This window comes from Callorhinchus milii, unplaced genomic scaffold (assembly GCF_018977255.1).
Source record: "Callorhinchus milii isolate IMCB2004 unplaced genomic scaffold, IMCB_Cmil_1.0 Scaffold25, whole genome shotgun sequence".
Classification (NCBI taxonomy): domain Eukaryota; kingdom Metazoa; phylum Chordata; class Chondrichthyes; order Chimaeriformes; family Callorhinchidae; genus Callorhinchus; species Callorhinchus milii.
Genome location: NW_024704766.1, coordinates 6,157,186 through 6,172,578, shown reverse-complemented (window position 1 = coordinate 6,172,578; position 15,393 = coordinate 6,157,186). Strand labels below are relative to the sequence as shown.

Genomic DNA, 15,393 nt, shown 5'->3' with positions numbered 1-15,393 from the left:
AGTCAATAACTCTATCCAAGGGATCCAGGCGGCATTTCCAACACTCTTGCATTTTTTCCCCGTTATCTGCAAACCCAAACACGTTTAGTGGATTGTAACCCCACCTGCTCATATTCTGTTATTATAAATAAATATCGCGGTTAATAATGCATGGTGTATTTTCAAGACTATTATGTTCTTATAGGAAATAGCATCTCGGGGATACAGTGTATAGTTTGGGACACGACATGTTATGCGACTACCAGGATGGTGGAAGGCGAACTGGATGGACCCCGGTCTTCTTTCGCAAGCAAATTCTTATGATCTTATGCTTGGAGCAAGTTGTGTGGTGGACAACAGTCGCTGATAAATAATAGCCAGTGTATCACACACACACACAGCACGAATGGACTTTAGTATGTGAATATTTCCAAAAGGAAGATTGACAGATTCATCTCCATTCACGTGGATGTCCATTAAAGCTTAATTAATGGCGCTTTACCATTCAACACCTTTCCTTCCAGCTCTAATCAGGCTTGTCACACTTTTGAAGCCGCAAGCACTTTCACTGGCATCATAATTAGGGTCAGAGTACTAAACGTGTTCCACACGGGGGCAGAGCTTAATGAAATATTCATAATGCCGGGCGTATTTTATGTCACGCATTTGCCTTGGGAAATGCTCAAATTAGTACTCTTTCTAATTCCAAGGCTTGCAATTGAATTAGAACACTTTGCAAAGCACTGCACCACCTGTCTATTTTTACACCCTTGAGCACTGCAGCAAAGTCCACTTCAAGGTAACGTAAAGCGCACAGAAGGCCAAGTTCGGTACATGTCAGTGAGGGAAGATTTGAGGCTTGACTCTTATAAAATCCACCCTGCAGTGGGCAAACACTCAATTGAAGAACCGTATCAATTCCTTTGTCACAAACAACGCCGGGAGCATTTAAACGATTACTCATATTGGGGGGCGGGGAGGGGAGGAAAGAGAGAGTAAAGTGGAGTACAGGCTGTTTTTCAATAAAAAGCAAAGGGATGTCCACGTGACTTTTCAGCAGTGCATACGCACTGCGATTGGTTAATGTTTCTTTAGACGCGGATTTACTTTAGTGCCAAGTAGGCCTTTGGGTCAATGACATTTACACAACGTCTTTCACGTCAGAAGGACGTCCCAAGGCGGTGGATAGTTAGGGACTTGGACTCAAACTGGGGGTTGGGATCAGGAGGGGTGGAGGGCAGGGAGGGTGGGGATAGGACCGCAGGCGGCGGTTGAACAGGAGGGTCTTGAGGCACGTCTTGAAGGAGGTAAGGGAGGGGGAAGGGGAAGCAACTGTGGGATGGAATTCCAAAGAATGGGGGGGCATTAGATTACATTACATTAGAATATACAGCACAGAAACAGGCCATTTGGCCCAACTGGTCTATGCCGGTGTTTATGCTCCACATGAGCCTCCTCCTGCCCTTCCTCAACTAAGCCTTCAAGCATCACCTTCTATTCCTTTCTCCCTCATGTACCTCTCCAGCTTTCCCTTAAATATATCTATGCTATTTGCCTCAACAACGCCTTGTGGTCGCATGTTTCACATTCCCACTACTCTTAACCGTTTATTTTAACCACAAGGTCCAACACAACTCAGGACTGACTGACAGCTGGCATGCTGGGCTCCATTCTGCCAGTTTTTCCGAAGCACGAGGTGGAAGCGCTTGAGTAACATCAGAGTGCTCCAGCTTGCAGTGTGGGGACTAAAACCACTCACCGAGGAACTGGACAGCAAGACAAATTCAAACCTGGGAGATTCTGGAACAAAAGAAGCCCTGCGGTACAGTACGACACCTATTATTTGGCCAAATTGCAAAGGTTTCCAAAAATAATTTGTTCTGCCTTTCAATTGTGCTTTCAGCTTTAGTATTGAAGGAAGACCAAAGTACACCACTGATTAAATGTACCTACGATGCAGAGAGCCAACTGGTCTGGCACCTGGAAGGCTGGGAAAACTGTTTAGTATGGAAATGCTAAGAGGATGTCTGGCATCTGATAATAACCTCTGCAAATTTACATTTAATCTGGCCATAGATTAGATTTGCAGATTAAAAACTGTATCAAGGTGGACCGGAGGAGGAATCCATTCGCAAATATCTGAGTTTTCATCTTGAGTGAAATCCAGATATTCCTGAACAATCAGCGGTAAAGTAAGACTTCTAAAAATGCTGAACAGAGCTTAAATACCACAACAAACATTCACACATGCGGGGGAGCGTCCAGTAGCCCTTAAATAAACGGTTAAGATATAGCGAATGGAAATGAAGAGAAGACTAGCGTCTTATTCTTTACAAAAAAGCATTTTATACACACCTCAACAATCGAAACCTTCAGTGGAAACACATCGGTGACCCCTCCACTGTCGGCCACACCCCCACCCCCCACCCACACACACACACAGTTTTTGGTGTTTTTTTTTAATTACAAAGCCTGTTAAAATAATCAGCTAAGTTGCTTAGAAAAATACTGGGTAGAAAATACTTTATTGCTAAACGCAACCGATTCAAATTAATTACCGTTATAGCTTTCGAATATTTTTTTGTCTGCAATGCAGCAGATACCATATTATTTCACCGCGCTCCCAACTAAATAGCCATGTAATATGACTATGGTGAATGGAATGGAAACTACCGGTTAAGATCCTTGGCTCTTCAATAATGGTAGACTTTGATCTGGTTGTTTTCGTCCAATCCGAGCTGAACCAAACCGTGCGAGGAAGGTACCTTGCTCGTTCTTGCGAAGAGAGGACTGAGAATGTCAGTGAAGGAAAAGCAGTAACACCGGGTAGGTTTATACGGACGCCCCCTCCACACCCCCACAAAAAAAATACTATCCTGTGTGGAGATGCAGACTCAAAACCCAACTAGCAATTCTTATTGTCCTTGCATTTGGTATAGCCCCTTAATATGTCGGAAGGACATCTCAAAGTGCTTCAACAACAATAAGTTGCATTTCCACAGAGCCTTTCACATCACAAAGCGACATTCCAATGCGCTGACAGTCAGGGGTTTGGACCCGAGCTGGGTGGGAGGGGTAGGAGGGCGACCCCAAAAGTGCGGTCGAAGAGGACGTTCTCAAGCCGGGCCTTGAAGGAGGCAAGGGAGGGAGCTTCACTGGATTTACTGTGAAATTGAGTGACTGTGTGTCTGCAGGCAAATGTTGAGGACTCGAGAGCACAATGATCACCAGCTTGTGGTGCTGAACCTCAAGGCCAGGTAACTGCCCCAACTCAGCCCCTGGGTAAATGGGCGATGGACAAATGCAAGTTGTTGGTATTCATCTCCTGCACAGCTCACAATTTCCAGCTGAAAGTAGCAATGAAAGGCTGGGAGAAGGGTAACTTTTTACTCACCCTGTTGTTAGTCAGTGTGGAGCTCAGGCAGACGAGGGAAGAGGGGGAAAAAAAATAACTTTAAAAAGAGGTTCGTTACTCCGTCTAAAAAAAACACACTTTGATCTGCCTGAGTTAAAGAAAAACTACTGATGGCGATATTCGCTCTTTAAACATCAGTGATCAAAACGCAACATATCAGAGAAGTAATATCTCTGTAACGATCAAAAGGCCAAAGTGTTGCCTTCAGAATAGAAATGGCGACAAAATGATTATTAGTTCCCAAAAGAAGTAATTATAAGGCAGGGGGTGAGGGGAAGGGGAATCGGATTCATTTCAAAATCTAAGAAAGTTCAACTTGTGAATGCTATTAAAGAATTTTACAAGGCAAAAAATGTGTTTGTTCATGAAAGAGATGAGAAGTGCTGTGTGAGGAGTTCTGCCCCATTGTTTCCACCTCTGTCTTAAATGTTTCTTTTCAATTTTCAGATTTGTAAAAAAATATATATAAAATAACACACAGCTGCTGTGTGCAATTGGCTGCCGCGTTTCGCCCACAAAATACACAGTCAATTCGCTTTACAGTACATTCTGCGAAGCGCTTGCACCTCGAATATGAAATAAGGCGTTTTATCAATTGCAAGGATTATTATTATTATTATTATTATCTTTTCCTGCACTTTCCATTCCCCAACCCTTCAATCCTCTGGACATGTTTACGCTGCTTTCGTGTCCTGTATTGAGGGTAGGGATTAGAACACTCGCCTCGCGAGCGAGAGAACCCACCTTACTAATAATAATAATAATTTGGTCACTCGATCCACGACAGTTGGTGGGATACTGCTTGTAAACAATTCCCTTTACAGTGTATTCTGTGAAGTGATTTGAGACGTCTCAACGTGGTGATAAGGCGCTGTATCAAATGCAAGGATTATTATTTTTACATTCCTCTGCGTCGTCCTGTTTTAGAAATCTCGGATTAGCTCAGGAACAAACACAGTCACATTGCTCTCTCCATATCGCGTGATACCAATAGCACTTATGGGTCTGCTACTGTGATAGATTTCACACCTCTTGCACTCAATTTCAAATGTGTCATGAATAAACAGGCAAAAAAAAAAACAACACAAACAAGACACTTTGTGTTCTTTTAAGTTTCCGAGAAAATTCGAGAAAAAAAATTATATCAATTTAAATTCTTAAAACAATCTGTGAAATGAACAGACTCAGAGATGGAAGCCTTACAAATGGCTCCTCCTTGGCAAACTGGCTTTTAGCTATCCCCCTCTCTCTTTCTTTCTCTCTCTCTCTCTATATATATATACATAACATACTAATATATCCAGCAGTTACCCCAACGTACACTCTGGGGTCCCCAAGCCTTGGCTCTTGCCAACCTGCACTTAAAACCTTCCGGAATTAAGTAAGCAGGATGTGTCCCTCCAGGGAGAGAGCGAGAGAGAGAGAGAGAGAGTGAGAGAGAGCGCATTTCATTCCAACAATCTATCGCTGGGATTTCCATCTGTAGGTGGGAAGCATGAAAATTTCAGTTTAGTTTGGATGGGTTTCTGCAGGTGTCAGACATCTGGTGTACCAAAATATAAAATCTATAAAGAAGAGGCTTTATGTGCTCCAGAGTTTGGAAAGGATACACTTTTGGGTCCTTCTTGAAATTTTCCAGCCACTTCTTATTAGCATCTATCATTCCCTGAACCGATCGGCTGTCTCCCTCTGTATGTCTGGAATGGGACTGGTGTAACAGCTTTATCTGGTCGCTGGAGGGGGGGGGAAGTATTAAAATGAAACAAAGTTCAACTGCAAAATACATAGTCAATTCACTTTACAGTATACTCCGTGAGGCACTTTGAGACATCTCAACGACGTGAAAAGGCCCTCTATCAAATGCAAGGAATATTAATAGCAGTAGTATTAAATAATCGCAAAGCAGTCCAGCAATAATTGCAATTTTTTATAATCTAAAAAAAATGTTGTTTGTTAAACAGAGATTTACTGTCAAATAGGTTTTTTTTGAATTGGAAGAAAAATCTGCTTCCCTTCAGTTAATGGGCAGAGAAAGGGTTACAAATATTAAGGTTAAGTCGGGTTTGCAAAGCAGACTGATCGTCAGAAGAGATTTCCCCCAAAATACAGTCAATTCACTTTACAGTTATATTACAATGAAGTGCTTTGAGACATCTCGAATCCGTGATGAGGCGCTATATAATTTGGTCACTCAATCCACACTGTTTGTTGGACACTGCTGTGCACAATTGGCTGTCACGCTTCGCCCACAAAATATACAATCGTTTCACCTCACAGTATATTCTGTGAAGCGCTTTGAGATGTCTCAATGACGTGATAAGGCGCTGTAAGGATTATTATCATTATATAACTATGTACAAAGACTGGGTAAAAAGTGAGGCGGATGCAGAGTGAAGCTTTACCTGCGCTGTCTTAACATTGAGGCCCTCACTCTCCCTGAGAACAGCAATCCTCCAATGTGACATTGCATTTATTTGTTAAAGGACTTTAAGACTTTGAGTGAGAGAGAATGCCAGTTGGTGCCAACTGTGGGCACTTTTGTCTGTTGGACCAACAGCCACAGGAAACCAGGTTGAGATTGCCCAAACCAGTTTCATTTTAGATTTACAGCCAACAGAGAAAGGAGAGCTTCATGTCTTCACCCACAAAACACACAATTCAAGTCTCTTTACACTATATTCTGTGAAGCGCTTTGGGAAGTCTCGAAGATGTGATAAGGCGCTATATCGAATGCAAGGATTATTATTATTCCTCAGAGCCATGTCTGACATATTTAGGTGACTGGGTGCTGCAGTGTGTTAAAAAACCTTATTATACTGTACTTGGGATTGGTATCGTGCTGATCCCTAGTGTTGAATCTGCAGAACTGGACTCACTGCCAAAATATTCTGATGATTCTGCATTCACTTGCAGTGCTTGGCTCTAAGTAGCCAAATTATGTTAGATCAGTGACGCTTATGTCAGAAACGTTGGGTATAGTCACCAACTTATCTTTTTCTTCCACGTTGTCTAATTGCATCATACGCCACACAAAGACAAACAACACAGCCTTGTGGACGTCTCATTTTTGACAACAGTGACGAACGAGACTGCTCTGATGGGGACTACTTCAAATTTAATGTCATATTTAAGTATTACACCCTCAAGTATTACAAGCAAACAATGCGTAATGAGAAGGTGATTTCTTTACTCCACACGCCTCGATGATGGCTACAGCAGAATACAGGCTGGCATCAATCAGGTTGGTTCCTTGTGTTCTATTTCTTTCGTGGCAAAAAAAACTCTGTGCCAACTGCGCTGTCACCGAATTGTCATCTCACTCGTATCAGAGAGGCAGAGAATGCGAGAAACACGAGGGAATTGCACAGGCAGTAAATGGCTTGGTGGTCCTTAAGCTCTCACCGAATTTATTTCTCTTTTTTAATTTAAAAAATGAGGCAGGTCTGATCTGATCCTACAAGCACTCTCAGACATTATAGAATCATAGAATCTTACAGTACATGAGGCCATTCGGCCTATCGTGCCTGTGCCAGCTCTTTGAAAGACATATCCAACTAGTCCCACTCCCCCGCTCTTACCCCATAGGCCTACACATTTTTCCTTTTCAATTATCTATCCAATTCCTTTTTGAAAGCTACAATCCAATCCGCTTCCACCACTTTTTGGGCAGTGCATTCCAGACCGTAACAACTCTCTGGGTGAAAACATTTCTCCTCATCTCCCCTCTGGTTCTTTGGCCATGTTATTTTAAATGCAGAGTACTTACATAAACGTGGGTTGTTGAATGGTTTTGCACAATTTACAAAGGGTCTCTGTTTTAGAAGAGAATGTAAAACTTTTCTTCAATTTGCATCGAGGCACAATGGAACAAGCTCAGATAGCGGAAACGCTTGCTTATAGCCTGGATTACATACATCTAAATTGCTTACGAGGGCAGCTGACTGAAAAAAAAAAGCGCGTCAGCCAGTTTGCGAGCACGGGAAATGAAAAACAATTTCGATTTGCATTCGTTTTGAAAATAGGCAAATCGGTCGGTGACAATGAGAGAATCCGTTCGGGTGTTTGCTGGAGCTGTGAGCCTATATAATATAGGAGGAGAAAGACCGCACGAGATGCCGCATATGCCATTGCACACTGCTCGCACTCCCAGCTCGTCCAAGGCTGCATATTATGGTGGGTCTGACAAATCTGCTGAACAGCAGCCTGCGAGCAGAAGAGCGTGTGTGCAAATTCTGTGATGTGCAAAATCCCTGTCCCCTAGAGGCAATCCTGCTCATCTGTGTTTCTATTAGCAACAGCGTCGGAAAACTGACATCCCCCCAGCCCACCCCCCCAACGACGACAAAACAAAAAAAGGCCTCATGTTTCAAAACCCAACTATGATTTCAGAGCAGTCTGTGATGTGGAGGTTTAGCAAGTAGGGACTCAGCGTAATTAACTCTGTGGATTAGCCGAAAGGCCACTTACTATTTTGATCGGTTATTGCCATCTATCGCTGCTGGCATAACACTGTGTGCCCGTCACCTCAGGTTTGAAGGGCTAAGGTATAATAATGCTCGCTCCAGACAAAGCAAGGAGGAGACCAATTTTTTTAATGTATTTTTTTTCTATTCAACGCTCTATTTTGTGAAGAGGATCATTACTGTGTAGGCTGGCCTCATTAGGTTTGTGGTACTGCAAGCACTTCTGTCCACAATCACAAGCCAAAGATGCAACGGTGGGGGGAGGAAACTGAAGACAATTATCCCCTTGACTCGTGAATAAAACAAGAGGAGCATCAGACACGAGGACTGAATGTAGCAGTCAAGTCCTCAGGTGCTTGGTGTGTGTATAGCGCCACATCTGCGTGTGCCTTTCCAGAAGTAACCGGGGCTTCCCCTGGGCTAAGCTGGCAAAGTCAGACTTGTCTGCAAAGACTGCACTGCATACAACTCATGGCTGACCAAATCTTTCTGGCTCATCAATAAGACTCGGAGGAGGAGGACAGCTCTTCAACCCTGAGAGCCAAAGCCCTAGTGGGTTAAGGTGGGCTAAGCCTGTCGTGTCCTGGGCTGTGATAGAGCATCCTCACGGCTCAGAGACTAAAATATTTTTAAAAGGTGAACAAAACCCCCCACCTTCCTCTCAATAAATTATCGCTTAGCTTTCTTTGAAGAAAATCCTCTAACCTAGTGCCTCTTTTTTTTCTTACAAAAAATTGTGACGGAAGCCATTTCAACAAGGATGGAATAAGATGAGAGTGTATGACAAGTGTTTGTTCGTAAGTCTCTGTCCAATATCTGGAGAAGTTTGCAGTATATAACCTTCTGGAGTGAAGCCGGGGGAAGTAGCAATGGCAAGCTGTGCGGTTTTAGCTGGTTAGACTCCAGGAGTTGCCTCAACACACACTCTGGGGACTCCCAAACCTTGGCTCTTGCCAACCTGCGCCTAATACTTTCTGGAAAAAGGTAAACAGGATGTGACCCTCCAGAGAGCGCATTCCATTCCAACAATCTATCTTTGGAATTTCATGTGTAGGTGGGAGACATGGAATTCTCAGTTTGGGAAGTCAGAGGTTTGCAGAGGAGGGAAATGAGAATGAGCTCCCAACGACACAAACATGCACCCTCACCTGGCAGAGATATATCCCAATCGGCTCTCCAGAGGTGCGGCATTTCCACTGAGTGACGGGATGCCTCCTGCATAAGTGAGGAAATAATCAGATTCAAATAAAAACCCAAATGAAACTACAGCATAAGTCCGATCTGTATAAATTGCACAATTGCCCAAGTTGCTCACCTGCCCCAACTACCCGTTGAAATTTCCTATTATTTATAAGTTTCACACAACTCATACTTTAAGTCATATTCAATGCATGGTCTCACTGATATGACTTATGTGAGGTTTACTGTATAACTAAAAGTTTGCTCTCAACTCTGAGGAGCAAACCTTCATCCCCTCCAGACCTCTCCAAATTATTTTATTTCTTCCTTCCAATCTCCAATACCACACACGTTGGACTCAAGTCACTCAGGCTTGCCACAGTAATTGCAACCCCACGGTATCAGAGATCTCCTTCTCAAAGTTAAGACCCCTACACTGCTTAGCTTCAAATATGGCAACCACAGAAAAATCATAGAATCCTGCAGCGCAGAAGGAGGCCATTTGGCCCATCGTGCCCGCGCTGGCTCTTTGAAAGAGCTACCAACCAGCCCCACTCCCCCATAGCCCTGCGAAAGGATATGTTTTCCTTTTCAAGTACCTATCCAATTCCCCTTTGAAAGCTACGATTGAATCTATCAATAAAATAAAATCCAGCAGCTCAAAGTCTCTTCTCTGACTCATGTCTGACAAAGAGGACTGCAGAAGCGTGGATCGAAAATGATATGAAAAATATGCATCACTGTCAGTCAGGGGGTTTGGGAGAGTTTGAGTGTATAATGCAACCTTAATTTTTTCCAAAGTAAAACAGTGTGAATCAAGGTTAAACTCTGACCTGGAAAGTACTTGTGCCACTTCTCGTTCAGTGCATCGTCCACACTCTGAGCTGCCGGGAGGGACAGCGAGGCGCTCGATCCCCTGCTGCTCCAGGCCCAGGGGGTGGGCAAGGGGGGGCCGCCGGGTGGGAGGAAGGGGCTCCTGCTCTGCACCCTCGCCAGGGAGGCGTACACGGACAAAGGCACCGAGTCTCTGGGAGGCGGGACGCTCTGAGCCTGAGCCTGCCCTGTGTCAAAGAGCAGCGAATGCTGTGTCCCTAGTGACCCCAGCATCCCCAGGACATTGTTGAGGTCGCTGGTGATCCTATGAAGCGACTCGCTGAGATACTGCACTTTAGCGTGTTGGTGAAGCGGCATTTCGGTCTTTTTCTCTGCTGCAAAAAAACATGACACACAAAGCGGTTCGTTCGGACTGAAATAACCCTCGCTGTTTTTAAATTAAAGAAAAAAAAACCCAGAAAGCAGAGTTCCTTTTTGAAAGGGATCTGAGAGAGAGAGAGAGAGAGAGAGAGAAAGAAAAAAGCCTCGACGCCAACAGAATTAGCTTGCTTTAAAGGTCAGGCAAGTTTCGAAATCATAACAAATTAAGACGGTGTAATTGGAAACAAAAAAGCTATTTTCACTTTCGTTGCATGATAATGGAGTTTCTTAATTGTCATTTGATCTGCAAATGGGACGACGTCAGCAATTTGTGTTCACCAGGAGCGAAATCCTGCCATAAACACTTCGCCTTTCCCACACACTTTAATATTAAGGAGTTAATCTGATGGGAACATAGGAACAGGAGTACGCCATTCAGCCCCTCGAGCCTGCTCCGTCATTCTTTTAGATCTGTACTTCAACTCCAATTACTAAACCAATTACCAACTACTTCAATGATACTAAACTAGTTGCTTTCTCTCCCTTCTCTTCTTCTGAAGGTGCTGATATTTCCACAGTCTGCCTTTCTCACCTTGCCACAAAGGCGCTCTGCTTGCTATAGCTGTGCTGGTTTGCCAAGTTATCCGAAACAAAGGACTTGCGTCATGATGTAGAGATAAGCACTATGTTTCGTGCCTCTGGTGGTTCCTCAACTAATGTGTTCAGGAGCTCTGTGCCTGCCAACCCCATCGAGATTCAAAGCTCAGTATCTGGGACTGTGGGTGCAAATCCTTCTCTTACCTACTCTGAGCTGCTGATTACAGCGACACCAACCAAACGTTGCCATTGCTAATCCTGGCCCCAATCCCCATTCAGTTTGAACACGGCATTATCAACTAGAATAGGCTCTTGGGCAAAATAGAAACATTAAAGGCCTTTCCTTACCGTCAACCTACTTTCTCACATAAGCACAGTGAAACGTGACACATAGGGATCAAAACTGGAAACACTGCAAGCCCAATAGTTGGCTCTACCAATGTCTATGCCTTAGGATGTGGCGGGTTGTCTAACTGTACCAATGATCACAGACTGGAGTTCCTAATCCTGGCTCAACTGGCAAGCATAAACTCTGTGCTCAATCTCTTCCCTTCTCCCGATATGTGGATCAATGCTGTTTGCTCAAGTACTTCCCAAAGACCAGAGGTACCAACAAACTTGACTCTCATTCTGTGCTGAGTTAGCTGATCCAGCGGGGTTTAGGCTCCAGGGTCTTTCCATGATCTTGGCTGAGATACTGGCAGGACTGCACCTCATTGAGGGTCAGCGTCTTCAGGAGAGAAAGGAGACAACTGGCAAAACAAGCCGAAAGAAAACATAACACCAAAACAAAGGGAAACGTATTGTGTATAAGCAGGGTGGTCCAACTGGTGGCCCGCTATGTTATGTTTCTGGAAGGGAAACATCAAATATATTGCTTTTGCAGCCTGCGGACATTTTTCGAATAGAGCAGCCAAAAGGCTGGACCACATATAGGCTGAGGAGTGTTAGCAAAGTACCAGATTTGTGATAAATTAGCGGAGCAAAGCATAGGAACACAATCGCAAGGATAGCTATCAATTCAAGGTGCCACATGGGCTCTTTTGTTTTTGAACACTCACTTTTCACCTGAGGTAGATCGATGCTGACGATGCTGCTGATGTCGTCAGAATCAGTAAGGTCAAACTTCACAGCTTTTTTGCCCCCTGAGCCCTTCAGTGTATCTTCATCTGAAAGCTAGAGGGTTAAAGGATTACAATCCCGGAGTCCTGTAGCATAAGTCTGTAGTGCCCTCGCCTCAACAATGAGAGGACCCGGATTCGAGTCCTGGCCAGAGCAAAACCTGAGGCAAGTTTATTTACTCCACACCCCTCTGTTTACCTAGCAGTAAGTAGGATCCAGTGGTTAGTTGACTGTTTGGATTATTACCGGGGGTAATAATTTCTTCAGAAAAAAACAATAATAAATTGGTCACTTCATTCCACTGCTGTTTGTCCTCTCAACGTACTCCCAACGTGAAAGGTGCTATACAAATGTAATCTTGTTGTTGTTGTTTGTGGGACGCTGCTGTGCGCAATTAATTGGCTGCCGCTTTTCACCCACAAAATGTACAGTCAATTCACTTTACAGTATATTCTGTGAAGTGCTTTAAGACGTCTCGAAGACGTGATGAGGCACTGTATCAAATGCAAGGATTATAATTATTATCAAACGAAAGGATTATTATATTACATTCAATCTTGCACACTTACACACACAACAATAACGGTCTCAAAGCTACTCACCATACAGCAAGCGACTTGCTGCGTACTGTACAATTTCAATCAGCAATGAGCCATTCACAGCACTCACCCCTTCAGCAAGCGAAGACTCCAGCTGGTTAAGCCTTTCCTCCTTCTTTCGGAGTAACACCTGTCCCTTCCTCATCGTCGACTTCATCTCATCCAGATGCTGGGTTTCCTGAAGGGAGGTCGGAAAGGATTATGAAAAGTGTTATAATAATAATAATGCCTGATCTATCTGGGAATTCCAATATTTACAGCAATACTATAATAATCCTTGTAACCTTATCACGTTGTTGCGACGTTTCAAAACAGTCCACAGGATAATACCGTAAAGTGGAACGACTGTTATTTTGTGGGAGAAACGTGGCAGCCAATTGGGTTCACAACAGCAATTAAACAACTGTTTAATCCCACAAACAGTCGGGGATTAAGTGAACCAAATTTTTTTTTGGAGGGATTATTCCCTCAGAAAGCGATCCGCCATTCAACTAACAACCAGGTTCCTATTTAGGGTAAAATAAGCAGAGGAGTGTGGAGTAAGGAAACTTGCTCAAGGTTTGCCTAAGGTAATGGGAAGTGAAGAAAGAGCCTCCTAATGTATATTGAAATACAATTTTCCTAGTATGGAAATTCACAAACAAATGCATATTACCCCCACCGGTCAACATTACATTTATTTAGCAGGACATTTCTACCATAATAATTGCTTTGGCAAACATCAGTTGACTTATTTTTTCAAACAGAATTTTTCTGGTATTTTCGCCCACAAAATACACAGTCACTACACTTTACACTGTATTCTGTGAAGCACTTTGAGATGCCTTAAGACCTGATAAGCACTATATCAAATGGCAGGATTATTATAATTTCTTTCCCCCAAAAGTATCTTCCTCTCGTGACCAGAGAGATAGACAGATAGAAAGAAAACACAGCTTTTTAAGGGTTATCTAGATTTTATAAAATATATAAAAAAACTCAAATCCCTTCACAGAAAATCCTCTCTAAGACAGAACCACTTCCAGCAGAGAAGCCTGGGGATTGCAAAGGAAATGAAACCGCTAAAAGGGATAACGCTCTTTCACCGGGATAGTTCCCGGCTGAATCCTGACCTGTTGTAGGTTTTCCCACACGTCCTGCAGGATCTGAGAGCTTTCTGGGTCCTGCACTTCTTGCTGTGCCTTCCTCATGTCATGTTTCCATTGCTGCTTGGCTGACTTGAGCGCCATCTGCCGTTTCCGAAGGGAACGGGTCTGCCGAGTGAGGAATTCCTTGGCTTTCTTGATGGACACCCCTTCGGCGGAGATATAATACCTGACACTTGGGAAGGAACGGAGGATTAAGCAGCGGACTTCGATTAACATAAAACACGGCACTCAGCACAGCACAGCTACATCACCAAGTAAATCATACAAAAACAAATCAACGTTCCGAAGTAAGCTGGAAAGTTATTAAAGGGATTTAAAGTAAAAACGCACATTATAAAATCTCCCCCAAGAAAGGGAACAGGTTGCACAGCGGGTAGAGCACGGTCAGACTGGGAAAGACGCCAGGTATACAATCCAGCCCAGACTGAAGACATGAAGCTCTCCTTTCTCTGTTGGCTGTAAATCTAAAATGAAACTGGTTTGGGCAATCTCAACCTGGTTTCCCGTGGCTGTTGGCCCAACAGACAAAAGTGCCCACAGTTGGCACCAACTGGCATTCTCTCTCACTCAAAGTCCTTTAACAATTAAATGCAATGTCACACTGGAGGATTGCTGTTCTCAGGGAGAGTGACGGCCTCAATGTTAAGACAGCGCAGGTAAAGCTTCACTCTGCATTCGCCTCACTTTTTCCCAGCCTTTGTACATAATTATAATAATGATAATAATCCTTACATTTGATACAGCGCCTTATCACGTCATTGAGACGTCTCAAAGCGCTTCACAGAATATACTGTGAAGTGAAACGACTGTATATTTTGTGGGCGAAACGTGACAGCCAATTGCGCACAGCAGCGTCCCACAAACAGCCGTGGATTGAGTGACCAAGTTATTTATTTATTTATTTTGAGGGGATTATTACCCCCTGAAAAGTGATTCGTCAATTGACTAACAACCGAGTTCCTACTTACTGTTGGATAAACAGAGGCATGTGTGTGTGAAGTAAGGAAACTTGTCTAAAGTTTTGCCCCGCCCGGGAATCGAACGCGGGTCCTCTCGCTTGTGAGGTGAGCGCTCTAACCACTGAGCTGCACAACTCCTTATGGACATTGTGCGCCAATAGTGGAAAACCTATTCCATTCTCCTCTAACACCAACTTCATTCACTATCCAATAAACTAAAGAGAAGACTGTTAAACATCAAGAGAGTGCAACGCTGGAACACATTACAAAGTAATACGACATTAAGCAGTTTGATTTGGTTCAAATATTCCATCAGCAGTTTATCATTTAAGTTATTCCCATGAAAGATGCTCCAACGTACAATGCCGTGTCAGGTTTCCACAATCACATTCAACAATACAATACAAAATTTAATTTGTATAGCGCCTTTCACGGTGGGAGGATGTCCCTAGGCCCTGGACAATTCATCCCATCAAGCCATCAAGTGGTTTATTTCCCCACATGAAATAGGCAAACAGTGCACCATGATAAGAGAAAAAGCATGTCTTGTATTCATTGTATATTCACCCACAAAATATATATTTTGTGAAGTGCTTTGAGACATCTCAATGACGTGATAAGGAGCTACATCAAATTATTCTTATTTTTATGTATTAAGCAGCACTTACTTGTCTATACTGATATCATCATCCTCAGCTCGGGGAACGGGGGAACTCAACAGTCTTGGGCTCTGGTGAG

General features: G+C 43.5%; 1 protein-coding gene across 3 annotated transcripts in view; it reads right to left on the bottom strand.

The window, feature by feature from the left end:
- Positions 1-2,305: 2,305 nt before the first annotated feature.
- Positions 2,306-15,393, bottom strand: part of LOC103188710 (centrosomal protein of 164 kDa) — an 86,431-nt gene continuing 73,343 nt past the window's right edge. For all 3 annotated transcript variants that reach the window (XM_042343891.1, XM_042343893.1, XM_042343892.1), the window contains 8 exons: positions 15,324-15,385; positions 13,661-13,868; positions 12,619-12,726; positions 11,889-12,003; positions 9,870-10,244; positions 9,006-9,072; positions 5,005-5,127; positions 2,306-2,769 (listed from right to left, as the gene is read on the bottom strand). In XM_042343891.1, the coding sequence (XP_042199825.1) occupies positions 2,673-2,769; positions 5,005-5,127; positions 9,006-9,072; positions 9,870-10,244; positions 11,889-12,003; positions 12,619-12,726; positions 13,661-13,868; positions 15,324-15,385 (1,155 nt within the window). In that variant the 3' untranslated portion in view covers positions 2,306-2,672. The remainder of the gene's footprint in view (positions 2,770-5,004; positions 5,128-9,005; positions 9,073-9,869; positions 10,245-11,888; positions 12,004-12,618; positions 12,727-13,660; positions 13,869-15,323; positions 15,386-15,393) is intronic.